Here is a 21480-nt window from a genome sequence, read left to right as displayed (position 1 = left end):
CTCTGTTACCCTGGCTGCTAATCTCGAATTTCCATGCTTTTCATGCGAGTTCCTACAATTCATGTGGAACTTATAAGGTGTCGCATAACTTTCCTTCATGAACATTTACCGGTTGATGCACCGTTTCGATGCTTCTAACCCACAAATAGCCGCCCCCCGTGGCGCAGTTGTTAGCACATCGCGCTACGACGCCAGGGGTCCCGAGTTCGAAGCCCGGCCTGGGCATGAGTGTCCATTCATCATATCACCCGTCCCCATCTTCGCAAATTAGCCAAAAGTGGCACAAAAAGCGAAGTAAAATAAAGCTATACTGCAGGAGGCGTTAGAAAGAGCGCTTCGCGGGCTAACAGCAGATGTCGCTCTCACACTGTTGCCGATACTCTCGTGTCGTCTGCTCCTCAGCCGAACAAACAGGCCGAGGTAGCAAGAGGCAGAGGTCATTCACCCTTCCAGAAGGGCGCAGCGAGCTAGTTGTGGCAACCGGGCTCGCTCATTCGCGGACCTGATTGGTTCTCGCAGACACCCCCCCATATTGTCGTGTGCTGCAAACCCGCGAAGGGATCTCTTTAAGGCCTCTAGGAGTATAATCAACAATAAAACAATAACTCTCAAATACATTTCTTAACCCGAGTGTGTCACCCGGTATATAGTGAGAGATTTCCCATATTTTAGAGCTAACATAGAGACTACACTACTGATAACCCTGTATGTATGGGAGAAGTATATCAAGAAAGAAATCACTATTACTGAAATGAAACATTAATTTATTCGAACTCTTTTTTCATAACCTTGATAAAACATAACTGCAACATTAAAACATTCCCTGGCGAGTGTTCAAACCCAACTGCAACATTAAAACATTCCCTGGCGAGTGTTCAAACCCCGTCCTCGCGGCCGATCCAGTACTCGAAGCAGATGTCGAACATGTAGGTCAGCGCTGTGATGCCAGACAGGAATGAGGTGGTCAGCATGTTGGCCTGCTCGGAGGGCATCAAGAGGTACTTCCGGCGGTGGAAGGTGAGGAAGCCGCTGCTGAGAAAGCAGCAGACACCCATGACGAGGATGAGGACTCTCTGGAAGATAGAAAAGGAATGACTCGTATAGTCGAGTCTTACGTGTGAACCGGTTCATTTAGGTGAGCCGTTCCTGAGAAAGCAGCAGACACCCATGACGAGGATCAGGACTCTCTGGAAGATAGAAAAGGAATGACTCGCATAGTCGAGAGTCGTTCGTGTGAACACGTTCATTTAGATAAGCCGTTCCTGAGAAAGCAGCAGACACCCATGACGAGGATCAGGACTCTCTGGAAGATAGAAAAGGAATGACTCGTATAGTCGAGAGTCGTTCGTGTGAACACGTTCATTGAGGTGAGCCGTTCCAAAGATTAGGAATCAAATGTGCATACGGGTTGACATACTTGAGCAAAATGGTTTTGTTAAGTCATATGGGATAACGAGAACTACACGAGGTGCCCAGGACGAGGATCAGGACTCTCCGGAAGATAGAAAAGGGGTGACTTGCCAGGTTGAGAGTCGTTCATGTAAACCGGTTCATTAAGAGGAAGCGTTCCAAAGATTAGGAATCAAATGCGTAAGTACCCAAGATAGTTCTACTTTCAAAATTTTCACATTAAAACCCCCAGAATCTCGTAGATACATGGGAGGTATGAAATTTCTAAATGAAAACTTGAGATGATAGGATCCCACTTCACGAATTCTTCCTTAGAATGTGTGGACATAAACATAAAACACGGAGCAAGGAAATTTTCCACACTGCAACTCCCAGATTTTCAGTCATACATTGTTACTTATTCAATACGCCACAGAATCAGTTTATCATCTCAAGCCAAATATATATTTTCAGCTGTTATTCGTATTTTGTCACCAACCTACAAATAATTGTACAGGGAGGTTATTGCAGCATGCCACCGCAATAGCGTCGGCCGCTTGCCGGCCCAGTCATGCAACAGGTGCCGGCAAATTGCGTAACAGATAGCCCGTTACACAAACCGCTTCTTTTGTAATGTTTCCACTTTTCACAATTATAGTTACAATTACAACTTAAATAAGCACGTACCTTGCCGCAAGGATGCTGGAAAAGGTGTCCTCTAAAATACAAATATTTCTGGCACTTTATTTCTGCCCATATCGCTTCTGACAGCAATGACTCATCCAACATAAAGGATTCAATTTTTCATTCTTGTCTTGCCTTCGAATAAACAAAACCGTGACTCTTATTTTGCAGATAACACAAGATTAATCCTTTTGAACACTAGAGTCAGTGGCGTGCCCAAGATTTTCGAGGGGGGAGGTTACGTATACATTATTATGCAAAACGAAAGCGCAGATAAACGAATTATTTAACAGTGTCACTTAATTTTAACGTGTGAATATTTTTGAAGTAAAGTAGCGATCATACACTGTGTGCGTTTTTCTTTCTGAGAGCGCCATTTGAAATAAGCACTTTTCCCCTTTTGCTACTATGGGATAAACTGAATATAAAAGGCTATAACTGCTCAACAACTGCATCTTTTTAAGAAATTTAAATTCTAAATGTAAGAATGAACAAAAAGCAACATTTTATGTAAATTCCGACAATTGTGAGTCCAGGGGGAAACGGGGGCCAAATCCCAAAGTTCTATTTTTCCCGTAATTACGCAAAATTTCTGAACGTCGTAATTTCCATATTTTTTTTTTCAAAGTCGCGGCAGGAGCATTACATATCCTCATAGAGTAGTCTTTTGTTGTGCTTCCCTCAAAATTTGGTCCATCCAGTGTCTATAGAGCCGACGCTAGAAGCGAAATTCCTCAGATGTCGCAAGAGCGTCAGCGGCTTATCGGAGTAGTGGTAAGCCGCGAGAAGCCTCTCGATACTACGCGAATGCGACAGCTGTCGGCTACCAGTTGTTTAGACGTGTTCACTTCGGTTTGCGTTTATCAGTACTCGTGTTGTTTATACTGTGTTATTGGTGTGCTATTAAGTGCTAGTGCTTTATCGTGTGTTAATTGTTATTCATTCATTAGTTATGCCGCCAAACAAATATAGCCTTGAACAAAGAGTTTTTATGTACGATACTTACGTGAAAACGAACTCTTGCAGAAAAGTAGTCAGGCGATTCGCAAGAAAATTTCCTGGCAATCCTGTTCCGGACAGACATACTGTTTACAACCTCGTTAAAAGATTACGAGAGACAGGATCTCTTGAACCTAAGAAACGTGTTTCCAGACGACGTGTTCTTACGGAAGAAAAGCTAGACGAAATTGGTGAACGACTTGAACATACTCCAAAAAAATCCCTCCGTCGGCTTGCTCAGGAAACAGGCATTTCAAAATCCTCAGCACGAAATGCCACTAAATTACTTAGATTAAAACCCTACAAAATTACAGTGGTTCGTGAATTGCAACCGCGCGATCACGCGACTAGAGTTCGATTCTGTAACTGGATGCTGGATAATATTGTTGCTGGCAGAGTAAATCCAGAATTAATCATATTTTCAGACGAAGCTTGGTTCGAATTGAATGGCCGAGTTATTTCACAAAACAATCGCTATTGGAGCGCAGAAAAACCTGACCTTGTGCATGAAGTTCCGCTCCATCCTGCAAAAATTGGTGTGTGGTGTGGTTTGAATGCGCACAGAATAATAGGGCCTATTTTTTATGAAGGTACTATCAATGGTGAAAGGTATCGAAGAGACATACTACAACCTTTTTTTGAACAATTAACGGACATTGAATGCCAGCAGTCATTTTTTCAGCAGGACTCTGCTACTGCTCACACTGCTTATGAATCACTTAATTTTATTGCCGAGATTTTTGAGGACAGAATTATCAGTACTGAGTTGTGGCCCTCTCGTAGCCCCGATCTTACTCCTTGTGATTATTATTTATGGGGAACATTAAAAAACAAAGTGTATCAGAATAACCCGCGTACAATAGAGGATTTAAAAGAAAATATAAGAAGAGAAATTGCCAGAATCACACCTGAGGAGCTTATGGATGTTCAGAGGAATTTCATACGCAGATGCCGGAAATGTATTGGTGTTGAAGGAGGTCATTTTCAACATCATTTATAACACAGAAGGTTAGTGATCATCATTATTATTAGTTTTAAATATAATTTTACACTTTCAGTTTGCTTTATGCGCCGCGATGCTGTCTTCCCTTTCTGTCAACCGAGGATAAAGTAGAGATGTCTAAGAAAGATTAGATGTCTGAAATAAGGTTGTAATTGTAACTGTAATTGTGAAAAGTGGAAACATTACAAAACAAGCGGTTTCTGTTACGGACTATCTGTTACGCAATTTGGCGGCACCTGATGCATGACAAGGCCGGTAAGCGGCCGACGCTCTCGCGGTGTCTAAGAAAGATTACATGTCAAAAATAAAGTGCCAGAAATATTTGTATTTTAGGGGACACCTTTTCCAGCATCCTTACGACAAGGTACGTGCTTATTTAAGTTGTAATTGTAACTATAATTGTGAAAAGTGGAAACATTACAAAACAAGCGGTTTGTGTAACGGGCTATCTGTTACGAAATTTGCCGACACCTGTTGCATGACTGGGCCGGCAAGCGGCAGACGCTCTTGCGGTGGCATGCTGCAATAACCTCCCTGTACATAAACAGGGCTCCATTTGATAATACTTAACTTGGTACAGTTTTGTTTCACTTTTTTTCTATTGTTTCTACCTGGTTTAAAACTGTTGTGCTGGAAATTCCAATAAATAAATACAGTTTTTGTGAAGTCTATACTCTGTCCCAGGAAACGTTGGAGCAAATGAATCAAGGCAAGTCCTCTGCGCAAGTAGTAACTCGAGAGGACGCGAGCAAAGAACGCGTGAGAGGGGAAGCGAGTGCATGGAGCGGAAAACGAGTCTGCAGCTACCAGCGCGCACTGCTTTGTTCCGTCCACTCGCTTTCTCCTCTTCTCTACCGTCATGCACGGCTTTGCTCCACTGCTTCCCGAGGCAGGGAGCATTGCTACATCTACGTGATTTCTTACCACATCTCGAGGCACTCTCTCCTTCGTCACCACCCCCAGCACAAGCCCTGCGTTCACGACCAGAAAGGCAATGAAAGTCGCATATGTGATGTCGAATATGTCGTCGAAGTGCACGTATGTGATTATCACAGATATTCCCTGCAAAGAAGAGGAACAAGCATCTCTAACATTTGTACACTAAAAACCTTGATGCAATATTAATACAAGTAATGTAGGCGGAGTTCTGGAGGGGCCAGAGGGGGCCTGGCCCCCCAACTTAAAAAATACTAAAAAAAAATAACACATGATTAAGTTCAGTTACTACATTTTTGTTATGAAGCCATACCGCAAATGTTGACGTTTGGCATGATGGCATGTACGGTAATTGCGCCGCAATAGCGGGTCTTAGACGATTTGATTGATGTGTACAGTTTGAAGAAAGAAAAACTTAAAATGACTTTGTGTTGAGTCAACAGTTACTGCTGAGGCATCAAAAGAACTTTTGAATTTAATTTTTCTAAAATTTCTGAAGCTTACTATTGTACCGTAACTTTTTTAAAGTAATACGAGTATTGTATCAATATAAAATTAATGAAATGCAAAATGCAATAATCGTACTGTTTTGCTTCTTTTAAAACTGACAACCAATATACTAATTAATATTTGTTTACTTAAGCGAGGAAATTTAACATTTTCAAATCTAAAAGGCCTAGAACTCAGTGTTTTTAAGTTGTTGTTTTTCAATTTCGGGGGGAAGGTCTCCGGACCCCTTATAAGCTAAGGGATATTCAACAACCCTGGTACATCATATGCTTCTCCCATAGTCTGCCCCCCCCAAAGTAAAAGCTCAAACTCCGCCCATGCTTCATGTCCTATATAGTGATAAAACGCATACAAGAGTTTATTTCTAAGTAAAATGTGATGAATTGCAAAAAATTACATGAGTACATGTACAGTCACGGACACTGCCGGCTTGTAACGAATACATTGACTTTCAATGGAATCGTTACAAGCCTGTAGTGTCCATGACTGTACATATACATCATCCCGGGAATCTCTTTGAGCCAAGCGTAAACAAGTCTCTGCGCAAGTAGTGACTCGACAAATAAACTTGAGGGGAAGTGAGTGCATGGAGGGGGAAACGCCGCTGCAGCTACCAGCAGTTTGCAGAAGTGCGCACTTCTTTTCTCCGTCGATTCGCTTTCTTAAACTATAACAATTAAATTAACAAATAAACAACCTTACCTTAACCTGTAGGAAAGTTAAGAGTACTTTCAGTGTGACTTGGTAAGCGTCGTTTCCCCTAGTCTAATCGATTTCCCAATTTACATTAGTTATAGTTAGGGCTCGGATAATTATTCATATGCAAATGCATATTTAAAGATTTTTAACTAAAAATGCATATTCATATGCAGGTGCATATTTGTATGAAAATAAGTTGATGTGCATATTTTTGTACCCACAACCAACACCGAGCATATACTGTATTTATTTTTCTTTTCCTCGCTTCTCTTTATCTTTTCTCTGTCTTTCTCCTCTCCTTTTTCCTGGATTGTATGAAATGTGGCAAGTACGTCATTCTCACCTCAACAATCGATGGTGGTTGATATACTTGATGCCCAGGAAGCAGTGTGCATTGGGGAGGCCCAGCGAATACTATCCTGAGGATCTTGACTACATCCGAGCTAATTTCCTGTAGGATTCCATTCGTCTATTAGAAAACATAGGGTTTCAACTTCAAACAAGCATCAAAATTATAGAATATGTTAGAGACCCTCGCCCAGGTTGAAGATCCTGTGTATATTCAGATTGGATGCAGTATTGAAAAAGAACAGTTGGTATGCAACAATGGTGAAGGTTTGCAAAATTCTGCATACAAATGGACTACGTGTGGGTGATCTGGAACTTGATGTGTCTGACTTTGTTGCCCTAAAATACAGTCCACTTGTATGTTGCGAAGTGGAACGTGTGTTTTCTGAATACAAGACTATTCTAGCTGAAAGCAGAAGGAGTTTCAAGTTCGAAAATTTGAGACATCATGTTGTTTTCAAATGCAATCATGATCTTGATCTGTAATGTATTGTGTTTCATTTAACGCAGAATCATAAATAATACATATTCATTACCTGGCATGTAATCTTTCGTAGTTTGTAATATACAGCATTTACAAATTAAACTGGTTTTTAAAGTGCATATTTAAGTACATATTTTACACTTTTTAGTGGATATTTGCATGCATATTTTGCGTTTTATTAGTGCATAACTATCCGAGGGTCTAGTTATAATTAATAATGCGATTGCTTACCACTTCGAGGACCTTGATGTAAAAGGGCAAGCCCATGGCCACCACAGGCTGCATCTGCTTGGCACGATTCATTGTGTCTCAGATCTGTTGGAAGACAGGAAAAGCGTTGTAGAATTACTACACTGTCCCGGGAATCTGGAGGAAGCGACCGCAGCTACCAGCAGTTTGCAGCAGCGCGCACTGCTATGCTCCGTCCGCTTTCTCCCTTCTCTACCGTTATGCACGGCCCTCCTCCGAAGATTCCATAGAGTATACAAGTTAGGTATTAAATTAGTACTAAAGTAAATGTTAGCCAAGATGGCGATTAATTAATGTATCCTACACTGTTGAAAATATGTTCCACATCTCCCTATACGAAAAGATACGTTAATTCAGTGGCCACCTCAAATTGCGACAAAGCTCCACACCTAGAGTGCGCGTTAAATCTCCTGCATATGGCGATAGCCAATAGCAGCGCACTGCAGCGGTGCCATGTCGAAATCTCACACGGAAAACAGACAGCGTGGTTGAGCGAAACGCCTTGTCACTGAACTAGGCAACGCCGCACGTCCGTGATTCGCTGGTGCTGTTCAGCCGTTGAAGGCCATATGCAGGAGATTTGACGCGCACTCTAAATGCTTTGTTTAAAAAAATATTTATTATAGTTTCAGACACGGTGCTGTAAAACTGAAACTTTAACAAGTTCACTACAAACTCTTTGATTCGAATCAAGTTTATCCAAAACTATTGTTAGGGGCCTCCTGGATGACGTAACGGAAACGTCGTCACCTTGTAATCAAGGGGTCCTTTGTTCGATACCCCTTGGAGGCACATAGTAGTCCAGATCTAACATTAAAACTGAAGGCTCAGTACTATTCTGAGCATAAAATGGATTTGGTATAAATTGATAATACCGGAAGTATCTCCGATTACTTTCAAATTCGGCATACTCACTAATTTTGGCCTCGTTATCACGAATCTGCAGTTAAAATTTGGCGGTCACGTTTAGAAATTGCAAAATAACCTTGTCAATTACCGCTATGATTCTCCATACACCAACATTGAAACGATATGAAGACGTGTTCCTTTCCGCACAGCGGTCTTGCTACCAACGTTGTTCAAGTGTTGTACAATAAGTGAGAGTGTTGATTTGCATGCGAGAAAACGGCATCTTGCGTAAAGGTGGAAAACATGTTTGCCCCACGAACCATTCACGGTAAGGTTAGGTTAGGTAAGCATAGTTAAAATTAAGGGTCATCATAAACATAGTTTTGAAACGCTAATCATTGCAAAAAATAGTTGTTTGCTTCATAAATGAAGGGTGGTGTTTACTCCGTTCACGGACCCACTTTTTTCGACTTATGTGAGTATGCCGAATTTGAAACCAATTGAAGATACTTCCGGTATTCTCAATTTGCTCCATTGATTTAAAAAATAAAACTCAAACTTAAAACTATTGTTAGTATATTTTAAATATAAACATACATTTTTGCCGCTATTATCAATTGAACAGTATTTACAAGCGATTCACCGTCATGTAACATTCCACATGTAGCATATATTTTAACTCTATTAATAATAGTACTCAATACAGTCTTAATAGTTTGTTGTGTCGTATTCACTATTTTTTTTTTTTAATGATTCTGAATTATCCAAAATTTCGTTTATTCGAAACGGACGTGCTTCCATCGAATTAAAAGAAACTATTTTTACTATTTTTAATGTATAACAAAGACAAAACAAGATGGCACGATGGGAAATTTACACAAAAATTGTTTAGCAATGCCCGGAAATTGTTCATTCTAAGGTAGGCTACGGTACACTGCAGTACAGAGGCTGAGCACAGAGTTGGGAGTTATAAAAATGTTCTCTTTCTCAGTTTTTAATAGTAGCAAGAAATCTCTTTGTAATAGTCCATTTTTTCGCCAGTTTCACAATGTGTGGACTTGTTTGAATGTTGCTAAGGATAAATTTATATTTCAGGTATATGGGTTGTTTACAGCATTATTTCTATTAAAAGATTGTCTTCGCAGCCATTTTGTTCTGCGACGAAGTTTCCTTGAAATTAATATTTGTTTGTCGTTGCAGTAAATACTCCAAAATTTTCAGAGTGATCGTATTTTTAAATAGAATTATTTATTTATTTAAGTTGCTTTTAACTGCTGAAAAACAATATGTAAACCTGTATCAGCTTGATGCAAAAGATACGGTGAAAGATAGATTTCAAGTTACACAACGATACATGCTTTGAAGATAACATACCGTAAATACGCTTACATAAGGACGCACGTTCGTTTTTGACACCGTTTATCATCATCCTTCATATAAACCTTGCATTGCGTTAAAAGAAATTTTCAATATCTATTGCTTGTACAATCGTATATACTAGAAATATTCACTAAAACATGTAGTTTATAGTGAGAAATGTTGAGCTCATGTTTTAACAGATACTAGATATGGTTGTGCATATAGTATTTTGAAAGTATATTTGTGATTATACGAGTTTCTCTTGTCTAGCTGGCTTTTATCATTTAGTTTATTATGTTCATAACATAATCATATTCATAGAACAAAGAAGGTAACATAGGGTGCATTTGAGAAGCAATTCGTCACTATTTGTCTAATACTGTATGTAACAGAATGCTAATATAAGGCTTCAAAAGCCTTTAACGTAAATTGATTATAGCAACTGATCACAAGTTACATTGATCATCGTCATTTAATCCTACATAAAATATTATATTCAATGTAATGAAAGTTCTAAAAGAAAGCTAAATGGAATAATATTGTACAATTTAGTACATATATTTATCGTCGTTTACATAGAATTTGGTACGCACTTTAAATAAATCCTTACAGCATAAGAAGTAGAAGCAAACTCCATTGAAGGAACGTATTTAATAAATAAATAATCTTACCTTCGCTTTAGATACAAATCTAAATTTTATACTTTATAGCGTATTAAACCAACGTGAAAATTATTTTAGTTTCAAGTTTTGCACTCTTGCTAGACCTTGCTAAACTTTGTTCCAAGATATACTTAATAAGGTGCTGCCACACACTGTAGATGAGCGTTCATTGATTACATAAAATGTCACGATCTTCTTGCCATTTTACGTCAACTATGAATTTAACCTGTCCTTAAAAATGGTTATACAAACCTTGTATATTAAAGTGTTTTAAGCCTTCGTGCGTTCATGCTCTGATAATATTTCGTAACTAAGAAAATATACGATTGAGGGAGTTGTCATGTTAGAATCTGAGTCGTGCATCGTGTTTTATGTATCAATGACGAGGCGTGGAACACAAATGTACATTCTGTCCATTTTTGAAACTCTGATTGGACACAGCCGTCTCACCTATGGTCATTTGCTGCAAGGGCCAGACGTCTCCAAACTCACCGAGCCATTGAGCTACTTCCCATATTTGAAAATACATTCCTTGTAGACAAGAGGCAAACCTTCTAATTTACGAACACACTTCGGTGCAGTTTTTATCGCCATAGGGTCATTCAAACACACAAAATGTAATTTCCATACGAACTCATTGCAATCCCATTATGAAATTTTGCACGCAAATAGCCAATTGATGCCTTCAAAACATATATTTTTTTCAAAAAAATTAAAGGGAGTGTTCGTGAGATTTAAAAATATATATATTTTCGAGTTTATGAAGAATTACAAAATGCAGGTAACGCAGTCATGTTTAATTTCAAATTAAAGCGCATTAAAAGCAGAGGATAATAACACCAATTTGATTTCAAAATGTCGTCAAATTTTGAGATTTTTGCTTTTTTGAAAGTCAGTAACTAAAAAACTATGAGCCAAAAAAAAATCTGAAATTTGGCAGTTTTCGTCAACTTTACTGGTACTACCACTGCACCAAAAATTATCAATTTCTGAGATGTCAAGGTTCAGACCTTCGTTGATTTGACATGGAATGACCGCATAGTCGGGGACAAGCTGTAAATAAACTCCATGGAATGAGCCAAATGAAAAAAAAATTAGGCTATAAATGATTTTTTATTTGGCAGATTTCTAGGTTTAAGTAACTAGCTCTAATAAGGGCACATCCATGCCTTGCTCAAGAATCCAATCTAGGAGGAGTGACTTCTCAGGGCACTCTCTTTCACGCAGTACGCCCTAGATTGCATTCTTGGAGACTAACGATGCTCTGGCGCCTGTACACACGACCTGTACAATACTCTGTGTGAATATCAGAAAAATAGGATATTCAGCGTCTGTATAGTTTGTTTTACTGAATAGGTTTTTAAAATACTGTACGATTTGAAGCATTTACATGTTCGTTTATACTTTTTATTATCTTTTCCAGGTACGTTGTTATCCATACGTTTCGCTTTATTACATCGCAGGCCTGCAACTTGGAAGTAGTTCTGACATGCTTCAGGCGCTTATAAATTGAAGGTATGTTTATGTATTTTAGCAAAATTTTCGTGTTTTGCTGTAGGAGGCAATTGGGGGGGGGGGAGTGGCCGAAAATCACAAAAATGATGTCATTTTTCAGTGTAGTAGGTCCCAAGAGACCTATTTTGAAAACACAAAGTCAACCCATCAATTAGACTATGAGAAATCGTCTGAACTCCTTTTGTTAGTAGGGTTGTCGCCTTAGGCATGAGTGGGGAAAATGATAGCCCCCACCCCCAAAACCCTGCTGAGGTTGATATAGACTGCACTACCTGTGCTATTGTTGATATTTCCATAATTTACTGCTTTGGATCTTCTTGAGACCTACGTGGCAGGGTGGTTAGCACAGTGGTTACGTCCCCAGGGGTCCTGCATTCGGCTTGGACATGGGGGTGTCCTTTGTGTGCATCCATTCGTCAATTTCGTCATGTCACCACTCATCCTTATCTTCGCGATTATACAAAATGTGCCAGAATCGGGAAGTAAATAAATCGAGAATATAGTTTCAGTTACATTGAGTTTCAAGACAATTATATTTTTCAAAATGGAGTTATTTTGATTTTCGCGTTTCGTAGCTTTATCTAATGATAATATGAGCCGCTGCAGTCGAGGTGAAATTCCAAAGTTGTTCGCTTCCAGCCCAAGACTTCCAAGATTGAACTACGAGACCATGCTCACTTCAAGTACAGTCTTGCACAATCAGAATGTAGATCGAAAGATCCGAGTCGGGTATATGAATACCTGAAATAGAAATGACAGATACCAGTTCTGAAGTTAAAACCTTTTAAATTCTTTATTAACGCAAATTTCAGTCAACTGGAACTAAGAAACGATGGTTTACATAGACAGCAACGCGGAAAGAGAATGAATTAAGGCACCCAGGCAAATTCTGGCCCAACGACTTCCTCCTGGAAGCACTACTTGATGACGATGTCCCCGATGAACATCATGCTGCATACGACCGCCAGCACAGCCGTGGCAATGAACTGCTGTTGGTGGTCTTCCTCGAGGATTGAGTCCATGACGGTGAAGATGATGATGCCGCTGATCATAAGGATGGCCGCCCCTGCCAAGTGGAAGTACGTTCTCTGCAAGGAAAAGTAGGAGGTTGCTGAAATCACGCATTAAATGATGATTTGCTTCTGGATCATTACTGGGTATATGCCTCAGTGTTCTTAAAGGCCCAAAAATTTTAAATACATTCTGGTCCAGTAGTGAAAATCAACAGCGTAAATGAGTTCTGAACCGTCAAGAACCTTTTTATCTATAAAGTATTTAAAATTCCGTCTAGGAACATTTTTCCGGATCAATTTAAATACGATCCAGGAACTTTTTTTTCAATTAAACAATACGCAACTTGGACCGAATTTAAATTGTGCGAGAAAGAATGTTTCGGTCTTGCAGCGGAACCCAATATAACCCATTAGAATTTATGAATTCCTGGAATTTTCACAACTCTGATAATGCCTTTCAATTGAAATTTTAACAGGATTATATCTAGCGATCAGGAAGGATTGTAGGAAGTGGTGCAGTAACTGGATGAACAGTATATCCTCTATTATCTGCAGGAATTGCACAGGATTTGATATTTACTATCGGATAAGATGTTATGGAGACTAGAGATTGGACTCAAATTAAAAATTAACCGTAGTTAATCATAAAAACGAGTTAACATTAATAATTTAGCGTATTCAATTCTACATTAATCTATGATAACCAATTGTTTTTTCGCGTATGCCTTCAAGTTTTTATCGTCGTGAGAACAAAAAAAGTGTTGGTTTTTGGTGTTTTCCAAACCGCCACTCTTCTTTGAAAATCTATAAATAAAGAAAGTATGACCCAATCGTGATGAAATTTAAATACCGTGCAGGTAGAAACGTTTTAAGCACAATTCTTAATTTTCATTTTTTTTAATTAGCAAAAAGTCATCAATTTCGTGCCTACTTAATTCCCTAAATGTGCTGTTTCTATACTGTTTCTCTGAGAGTCAGACAACCTTAAGATAGATTTAAAATGTCTATTTTCCAGCTAGAAGTGCAAATTCAATTTTAATGTTTTAGCAAGAATTGATATTCAAATGAGCAGTGAAAATCATTACAGCTTTTACCATTACACAAAATTTTTGCCAACTAATTTTCCAGGGTGGAAAATGCCCTATTGCCCCCGCTTTATGCGATCATGGAAAATTAATCCATGGCTAAATATAGTCATAGACAAACCTGGGTATTCCAAAGACTGAAAACGTTGGGGTATATTAATCATCACAGGAACACAGAATCACAATCTGACAGGTTAGATAAGAAATTGTTAATGGTATCAAATCAGTTTCAACGTCATTAGGGCCAAAAAACGACTTACCACTCTTCTTGGGATTTCATTCTCTGCTATTAGAGCAAATAAGAGCGTGGTGCTGATGATCAGAGCGGCAAGCAAGCCTCCAAATGATATGTAGTAATAGTCACTGGTGTGAAACACTGCGCACAGGAGTGCAAGCACCTACGAAAGAAGACAACATAAATACATTTGAGAACACGTAAAAACAAAGAAACTAATACAAGGATTGCAGAATTGACGTCTACTCATTTGTGCCTTCAGGGGTGGATCCAGTACACTTAACAGCTGGATGCTCAGCCACACTGATGCTGCTGTTGTCCAACTGTTGTGTGGCAACTTCTCCCATCTACCTATACTTAACTACTTTGGCTGGTGGTTCAGCTAATGCACGCTCGAACTCTCCAGTAAAGGAACCAATGGAAAAGTATCACTTTTGGGGGGGACACTATTCACACATGTGACACAGTATTCAGTTCTCCTTGTAGATTCACCTAGTTTGTCGGCCAATCTTGTTGCTACAGTCGTGTGGTTCTGGGTGTATCCAATTCCCAAGTTTATGAATATTGTACTGAACCATCACTATGCATGTAGTCGATTACCAACAGTAGTTCATACGAATATCCCAACCAACTCAACAGTTAAGACGTTCTGGATGCAGCCAATCTTCTTCAATATTCAATACATCCAGCCAACAGTTGAGTCAATCTGGATACAACACATTCCCAACCGGCCAGAAAATTATGAATAAATAAGTCAGTATGACTATTGTATTTATAAATACACAACATGAGTTCATTATTTACACTTGCACGTGTTAAAAGCAACTTAATAAATCAATGCAAAACAAAAATAGCAGAAAAATTATGTTGATCTCAGCGAGTTATGTCACAGTAGACTCAATGTGAAACAAATATTTGTATATTATTTCTATTTACTAGTGTATCAATAGTATAAAAATAACCACAAGAATCAAGGTTACATGATTTGAACGTTTGATGTTACCTAAATAAAGCATTAGACTTCTAAAAAGTAATTAACAAATGAACTAAATATTTAGTACACAGGCATATCTTGTCCCATTTATAAGGCACTTAATGGCAGCCTAACCTTCTTACGAGTCAATTTTGACAATTATTAAATAATACTGCTATTCTGGAAAGAAAATTTAAACACTTACCGTCTCTAGTCCTTTCATGTAGTCAGGTACGACTTCAAACATGGTGGTGTTGGTAGCGGATCTTTAAAAAAGAATAAACGGTTTATGGAAAAATATCTCTTCTGTAAAGTTCGCTTAACTTCTTGATACTGCAATTTATAAAATTATTTGCATTACACAGATTTGTGGTTACATATTCTCCATTTCTAAACAGATTAATTTGATCTTGCAAGAATGATCCATGTGAAGGTCCACTAAAATATTATAATAACGTGAGCATAACTGTTTAAGGGAACAAAGAAAATAAAGGAATGTAATAGGCAGTATTTGTAAAATAAAGATTATACACGTGGATAGGAATAGTAAAAGAGGGGTGTTCAGGAGGAAACATGAGTTTAAATTCAATCCAGCATTTAGTTTTGGATGGATTTTTGTTTCCGCACGATATTAATTTATTTTAGACCGTGGAAACTTGTATTGCATATCGACGGGCATTAGAATGTATTCCGAAGTTATCACTGATTCCGAAGTTAAATCACTCGCATGGCCAATGGAAAAATTTAATTTTGTTCTTTTTATCACATTTACTAGTGACGTCTGTTGAATATAAGCTTTTAAATAACATTCAGTTCGTAAGTAAACTTTTGAATGTTTGGTTCATTGTTTGCTTTATCTTACTTCACATTTCTGCCACTTTTGGCTAACCGCGAAGATGAGAATGAATGATGATGAAATTGATGAAGGAATACTTACAACAAATACCCAATGCCAGGCCGGGATTCGAACCCGAGAGCCTCACGGCGTCTTTTGAATGGTGACATGCTTGTGCCATCATTTATGTATTAATATTTAAAAATATAAAGGGATTTGCGAGTACAGCTTTGGGATCGGGACATCTTCTTTTAACCGTCTAAACTCTGTTAAATACACTAGTTAAACCTTATTTGTTTTGTAGACTGATCAGGGACAGTGGCATTGAGGAAGCAGAGTGACTGGAGAAATTTTGGTTATGGAGGAAGGTTTTGAAAATATACGGTTAATAAAAATCTGTCACACAAAAACCAAATACCTCGGAAACCGCAAAACAATCAGCCATATTATTTTATCTTGTAAGTTTCTCAAAATGTACTTTTCCGTCTGCTCACAAAATGTCAATACTATACACTAGAAGCCAAAAACATGTTTTTTTTTACAATTTAATGCCTCAGTCATCTCTGCCGGGAAAACTATTGGTTACAACTTTCTTTGTGTGACCGATTCCAATACATATGGAGTACGTGAAATAATTGTGGTTTAATGCCAGCAATAACACTGAAAAGAAGAATCGTTAGGCGATATTCCAAGACGCATCAGATTGCTTAAATAGACATTCAGCCAGAAGAAAGTATTTACCATGGTTACACAAATAAAATATTGGTTTTGCCACGTTCAAAGGATTAACAAACTACAGGTAAAAATATATGGAAACTGCGTAATTTGTTTGAAAACAAAATTATCACAATGCATAAGGATTTAGTTTTGAAATATAGAAGACTTCTACAATCCCCATTTTACCATGTCATATTATCGTACATTCGATAATGTCCAAAATCAACTCACTGCATCTTGTATAAGGAAAGCTTCCAGTCAATAACTTTTGCACTTACAATATTAAACTTATTATATAAACAAGCGAAAAATTATTGATATAAAAGCAAAGCAACTTACCCAGATAACTTACAAGCTTTTCTAAGTAACAAGAAAAACCTTCTTCTTGGATTTTTAGCAGCTGTTAGGATTCCTTGAATATCATAAGCTCTGCAAACAATTTTGGTCGTAACCTGTAGAAGCTATTCCATTGGTTTTCACATATACGTCACTTTATGCGACAGCGACGTCATCAGGCATCAGAGAGAGAGAGAGGTGTGTGTATCTATGTTCGTTCCTAACTTCTCGTATATTTACATATAAATATACGAAAGATGATTTTCTTTCCTTCTTAATTGATTGATATTTATATTATGCGCACATATAATATATCTAGAAATGTATCTAGAAATACATTTCGGGGGTCCGACAAAGTGTCTTAATAATAATGTAATAATTCTTGATTTATTCTCTTCAATTAAATTAATATTAATTAAATATGTAAATTAATAATGTATTGTTATTATTACATGGAAACGTCACCGCATGTATTCATTATCTACCTTTCGTATAGTTAAGATAGCCAAAATTTGTATAAAAATAACTGCCCTGACAAGAAAGTTAATGTCAAATAGATAAAGAATTGAATATTTATTGAATTACAATGAAGGAGTTAGCTCCAATTGTAATAGGCAAAAATAATTGTACGCTGATTACTTTTAATTGCATATTATAATTGACGAAAAGTAAAGTTGCTGATTAATATGTTATGCATATTATCATAAGTACTAGTGTGCATAAATCTTTGGAACTGGCCTTCAAAGCCGTATGAGCCAAATTCCAAGCCGTCCAATAAGTTCAGAAGAAATAAATAACCATCAATTATATAACAAATGCAAGATAATTATATTTTGATTACTTAATTTTAGTAATTGACAAGTCCTCACGCAATACGGGGATAAGCCCCTGTACTATAGTCTGTCCCAACTATCTCTGGAGCAAGCCAAGTAGTGACGCGAGACGACTCCACCAATGAACACGCGTGGAGAATCGGTATTGCGTGAAGGGAAGGGGGCGACTGCAGTTACAAGCCTTCGAGCAACGTGTACCGCTTCGCTCTGGCCCACTAGATTCTCCCCGCTTCTCTGACGTGGCCTTGCTTTAGCGATAGCTGAGACAGAGTATACAACGAGATTGAGGACAGGCTCCAAGATTATGTACATACATTAAAAACTTCCGCACTGAATTTTTAAAAGTAATATATTCTTTCATTGTCAAGAACTAAAACTATACTATCTCTGATTTTCCTTTCCTCAAGCAGACTTTTAAATCTTCTCATCTGTTTGTCATCCCTGTTGGATGATGATGACTAGAGGTCGGATTTATAAGCGAAATTCATATTCTTTTCCAGATCTCTATGGTAAGAAGAGAGGTTATACTTCGTATTACATATCTTGATGAGCTATTTAACTAAGGCTGAAAGTGCTTATAAATCCTTATTTCTGCAAGAAACTGTTATGCTTGCTTATTTTACGATTTTGGTTTAAAATAGCATATTTTACTCAAATCTGCCAGATTTCAATCCTATTTCAATCACACGATGGCATCGGGATGACGAGATCAATGCTTCTAAATAGCCGCATGGGAGAAACGGCATCCAAGAAAAGATATAGTGCATCCATAATCATTTTTCCAAATTACCTGATATTATAACACAGTTGAATGCTCGAAATAATACATTGCAACATTCGCTTTCTCTTATTGATGAAATTTCAGTAACGTTGTCTTCAGAAACTCACGGTGTTGGTAACATTGTGTCCGACAAGCTCAGTCAGGAATTGCTGAAAAATCCCGGTTACAATACACTGTCAAATTTATAAAAATATTTCTGGTGAAGAAACAGACATTGAAGAGGAATTCACCGAAGAAGAACTGTGGTGTTTTTCACATGCGCCTGTGATGTCATGCTACGTGAAAGAACATTTTCACTGTACAAATCATTCTTCACTGACAGAGACAGGAGCTTCACACAAGAAAATCTCAGGAAGACCTTCCTTACATACTGTTACAGCTTTGAACAAGGTAGGAGATCTAATAAACACATATTTTTCCAGATTTTCCTGTATTTGTTTATGCTTATTTTGGTGCATATTATTTCATTTTTTGTGCTTCTTAACTTACTTATTTTACTGTTTGATTGTGCTTATAAATTCGGGCTCTAATGATGACAATGTTTTAACAAATGCTTTAGCTTTTTAAAAAGAGCTGCTCTCTTCCACTGTCTGTGAGGAAGCTTTTAGTTGATTCTTACTTTTAAATGTGTTGTGTTTGTCCCTTTGCAGCCTTCTTAAACTTTCCCAAGGGTTTTTTACACCTTTTTTTTAAAGTTTTAAGTAAGGATGTTAGATAAGGGGGATATTTCCACGCATACATTGAAGACTGCAAATGTCCACATGTGCCAACAAATTTCTCAATCAATCGCCTTAAAAGCTGAGTCTGTGAAGGGACACTCAGCACGCACAAGGACAAACACAGGCCAACACGATCCCACAGAGGATTATCCTGACCGTGGCTCAAGGCGCCAGAAGTGTTGCTTTCCTAAGGTCTTTGCTTCTTATTTAATCACATATTGATATACGAGGTGTGGCTAAAAAGAAATCTGACTGTTGCTACAAAATCTTTTATTGGTTATGTTGTACAATACGAACATTATCCCCTTCAAAGTACTCCCCTGCACTATCGATACACCGTTCCATACGAATCTTCCATTGCTGGTAGCAGTGCTGGAAATCATTTTCTGAAACCATGTTCATGGCCTCCGTCGCATTTGTTTTCACAGATTCTATGGTCGTAAATCTGATTCCTGTCAGTGCTGATTTGATCTTTGGGAATAAAATAAGGTAGCGCGGAGCGAGATCCGGCGAATAGGGTGGATGTTTTAACACTGGGATCCCATGATTGGCCAAAAAATCCTTGACTGACAATGCCGTGTGGGCAGGAGCATTTTCCTGATGAAGAACCCATGATTTGCATTTCCACAAATCAGGTCGTCGTCTTCTTACTCGCTCACAAAGGGTCGTCAGTACCGTCAATTCACCGGCATTTGCAATGTTTAATTCCGTTTTTGACGTGCAAGGCCGTCCAGGACGCGAGTCCTCCGCGATCACTTCTCGTCCCTCTTTAAACCTTTGAAAAACCACTCAAACACTTGCGTGCGTGACAAACACTCGTCTTCGTACACTTCCTTCAACAAACCATAAGTCTCTGTGGCGGATTTTCCGAGTTTCATAAGAAACTTCACATTGATACGCTGTTCCACTTTCATATTTAACATTTTTCCGACGGAGCACAGACGTACGGTTCACTTTGTGCACAAGCTACAGCGGAACTGAGCGCCGCGCACCCTGGGCAATCACACAGTCGATAGGCAGGATATCACGTTATACACTCATGCACCGCTTGACCTTGACGCGCTTGCCGTTTATCGACAGCAACGTCAATCCGTTTTTTTCTAGCCACACCTTGTATCTCTCTCTCCATCTCCAGAGGGGGGAGGGTTGTCCCTCTCGTTCCCCCCTTGTGCAGAGACATTGCCGGTAAAATTCCCACCCCGAGAATCTGTCCCAGGTTTCCAGTCGGTTAGGCGTCTTGATGCTCTAGGGTTCATCCAGCCTTTCATAAAACGACTACTTGCGGGGTAACCCTGTTGGAGGTAAAGGCTGATCACATCATTTCCACCATGGTCGAGATCGAGAATGTGTACGGTCCACATCCGCATCTACCATGGCATGGCAAGTGAATAATCATAAGATAAAGTATGCAGTGTCACTTCATCGTGATTACCAAAATCGTACTGCAGTTTGAAACTTACCGCGAGGTGACTCTGTAGGCGACATTTACAAGCATATTCAGTTTTGAATGTTTATATCTCTGACTCGCGTACTGTCGACGTGGCCTTTGGCCACGTCTTGTACGCTCGCATGCGTGACCTTCGGCCACGTTGTGATCACAATCATGTTTTAGATGGTGTTGTATTGGATGATGGGGAACATGTGTACAAGTTCGCTAATTTGAAAAGTTTAGAAAGTAACTTTATGTGTGTATGGGCTCTAATAAGGTACAAATATTCAAACTATTATTGTCTATTTTCTTAATAATGACCTGATTAAGTAATAACCGTTTCAAGATAAGTAGTTGGATGTTCTGCATAAACGAATTGAATAGCGACTAAATTGAAAATGCAATATTTACGTATTTTGTTATTTTCACATTTTTGAACGTAATTGGATAATAACTGTTTTCCGTCATTCCCCTCAAATTCCTACCTTGCCTCTGTAATAAAATTCTGATGCTCGTATTTTGAAATTCGAAAAGTCTAGCATAATTCCCTTACAGTAGTTTTCGGGGTGAAAATAAACTTTCTTTAAGTTCCCTAGCAAAGTCCGTTTCCATGGACAACAACAGGCACGGCAAGCTCTAAGGAATTGCATGTCATTATACCTCCTAAATATTTAGTTAAAACAAGCACGATGTAGATATTTACGCATTGAGTATAACAATATATACGTAATTGTATCTGGGCTGAAACTTCTTATCATGTAGATGTCACCCTTGTTTCAGGCACCTTTTCAAAACCATGAGTTCATTCATCTGTGTGCTATTGATCTGTGAGAAATAT

General features: G+C 38.4%; 3 protein-coding genes across 4 annotated transcripts in view; 1 reads left to right on the top strand and 2 right to left on the bottom strand.

Moving 5' to 3' along the window:
* Positions 1-21480, top strand: part of Adsl (adenylosuccinate lyase) — a 521028-nt gene that overhangs the window by 229116 nt on the left and 270432 nt on the right. The gene's annotated exons all lie outside the window — the stretch shown is intronic.
* LOC145978252 (uncharacterized) lies at positions 748-10289 on the bottom strand. The gene is made up of 4 exons (XM_083110744.1): positions 10181-10289; positions 7284-7367; positions 5000-5137; positions 748-1073 (listed from the first exon to the last, which is right to left on the bottom strand). Exons 2-4 carry the CDS (start codon positions 7353-7355, stop codon positions 876-878), a joined length of 408 nt encoding a protein of 135 aa, XP_082966870.1. The 5' UTR covers positions 7356-7367; positions 10181-10289; the 3' UTR covers positions 748-875.
* LOC145978266 (uncharacterized) lies at positions 12466-17010 on the bottom strand. Of its 2 annotated transcripts, none has more exons than XM_083110766.1 (4): positions 16884-17010; positions 15198-15258; positions 14045-14182; positions 12466-12774 (listed from the first exon to the last, which is right to left on the bottom strand). In XM_083110766.1, exons 2-4 carry the CDS (start codon positions 15237-15239, stop codon positions 12604-12606), a joined length of 351 nt encoding a protein of 116 aa, XP_082966892.1. In that variant the 5' UTR covers positions 15240-15258; positions 16884-17010; the 3' UTR covers positions 12466-12603. The 2 variants fall into 2 exon arrangements, with proteins under 2 accessions (XP_082966892.1, XP_082966893.1); XM_083110767.1 differs by having other exon boundaries at positions 15198-15325; positions 16884-16959.

Source organism: Lepisma saccharinum, chromosome 24 (assembly GCF_977018435.1).
Source record: "Lepisma saccharinum chromosome 24, izLepSacc3.1, whole genome shotgun sequence".
In the NCBI taxonomy this organism is placed as follows: Eukaryota; Metazoa; Arthropoda; class Insecta; order Zygentoma; family Lepismatidae; genus Lepisma; species Lepisma saccharinum.
The sequence above is the reverse complement of the archived record's forward strand: the minus strand, read 5'-3'. Positions and strand labels throughout refer to the sequence as shown.

Bases quoted from the DNA above. Each gene is read 5' to 3' on its own strand.
- LOC145978252 (XM_083110744.1), bottom strand. From the start codon at position 7,355: ATGAATCGTGCCAAGCAGATGCAGCCTGTGGTGGCCATGGGCTTGCCC. The intron at 5,138-7,283 runs GTAAGCAATCGC...TCTTCTTTGCAG, and splicing joins ACATCAAGGTCCTCGAAGTG to GGAATATCTGTGATAATCAC. The intron at 1,074-4,999 runs GTAAGAAATCAC...TCTATCTTCCAG, and splicing joins AGAGAGTGCCTCGAGATGTG to AGAGTCCTCATCCTCGTCAT.
- LOC145978266 (XM_083110766.1), bottom strand. From the start codon at position 15,239: ATGTTTGAAGTCGTACCTGACTACATGAAAGGACTAGAGACG. The intron at 14,183-15,197 runs GTAAGTGTTTAA...CTTCTTTCGTAG, and splicing joins ACATGAAAGGACTAGAGACG to GTGCTTGCACTCCTGTGCGC. The intron at 12,775-14,044 runs GTAAGTCGTTTT...TTTTCCTTGCAG, and splicing joins ATGAAATCCCAAGAAGAGTG to AGAACGTACTTCCACTTGGC.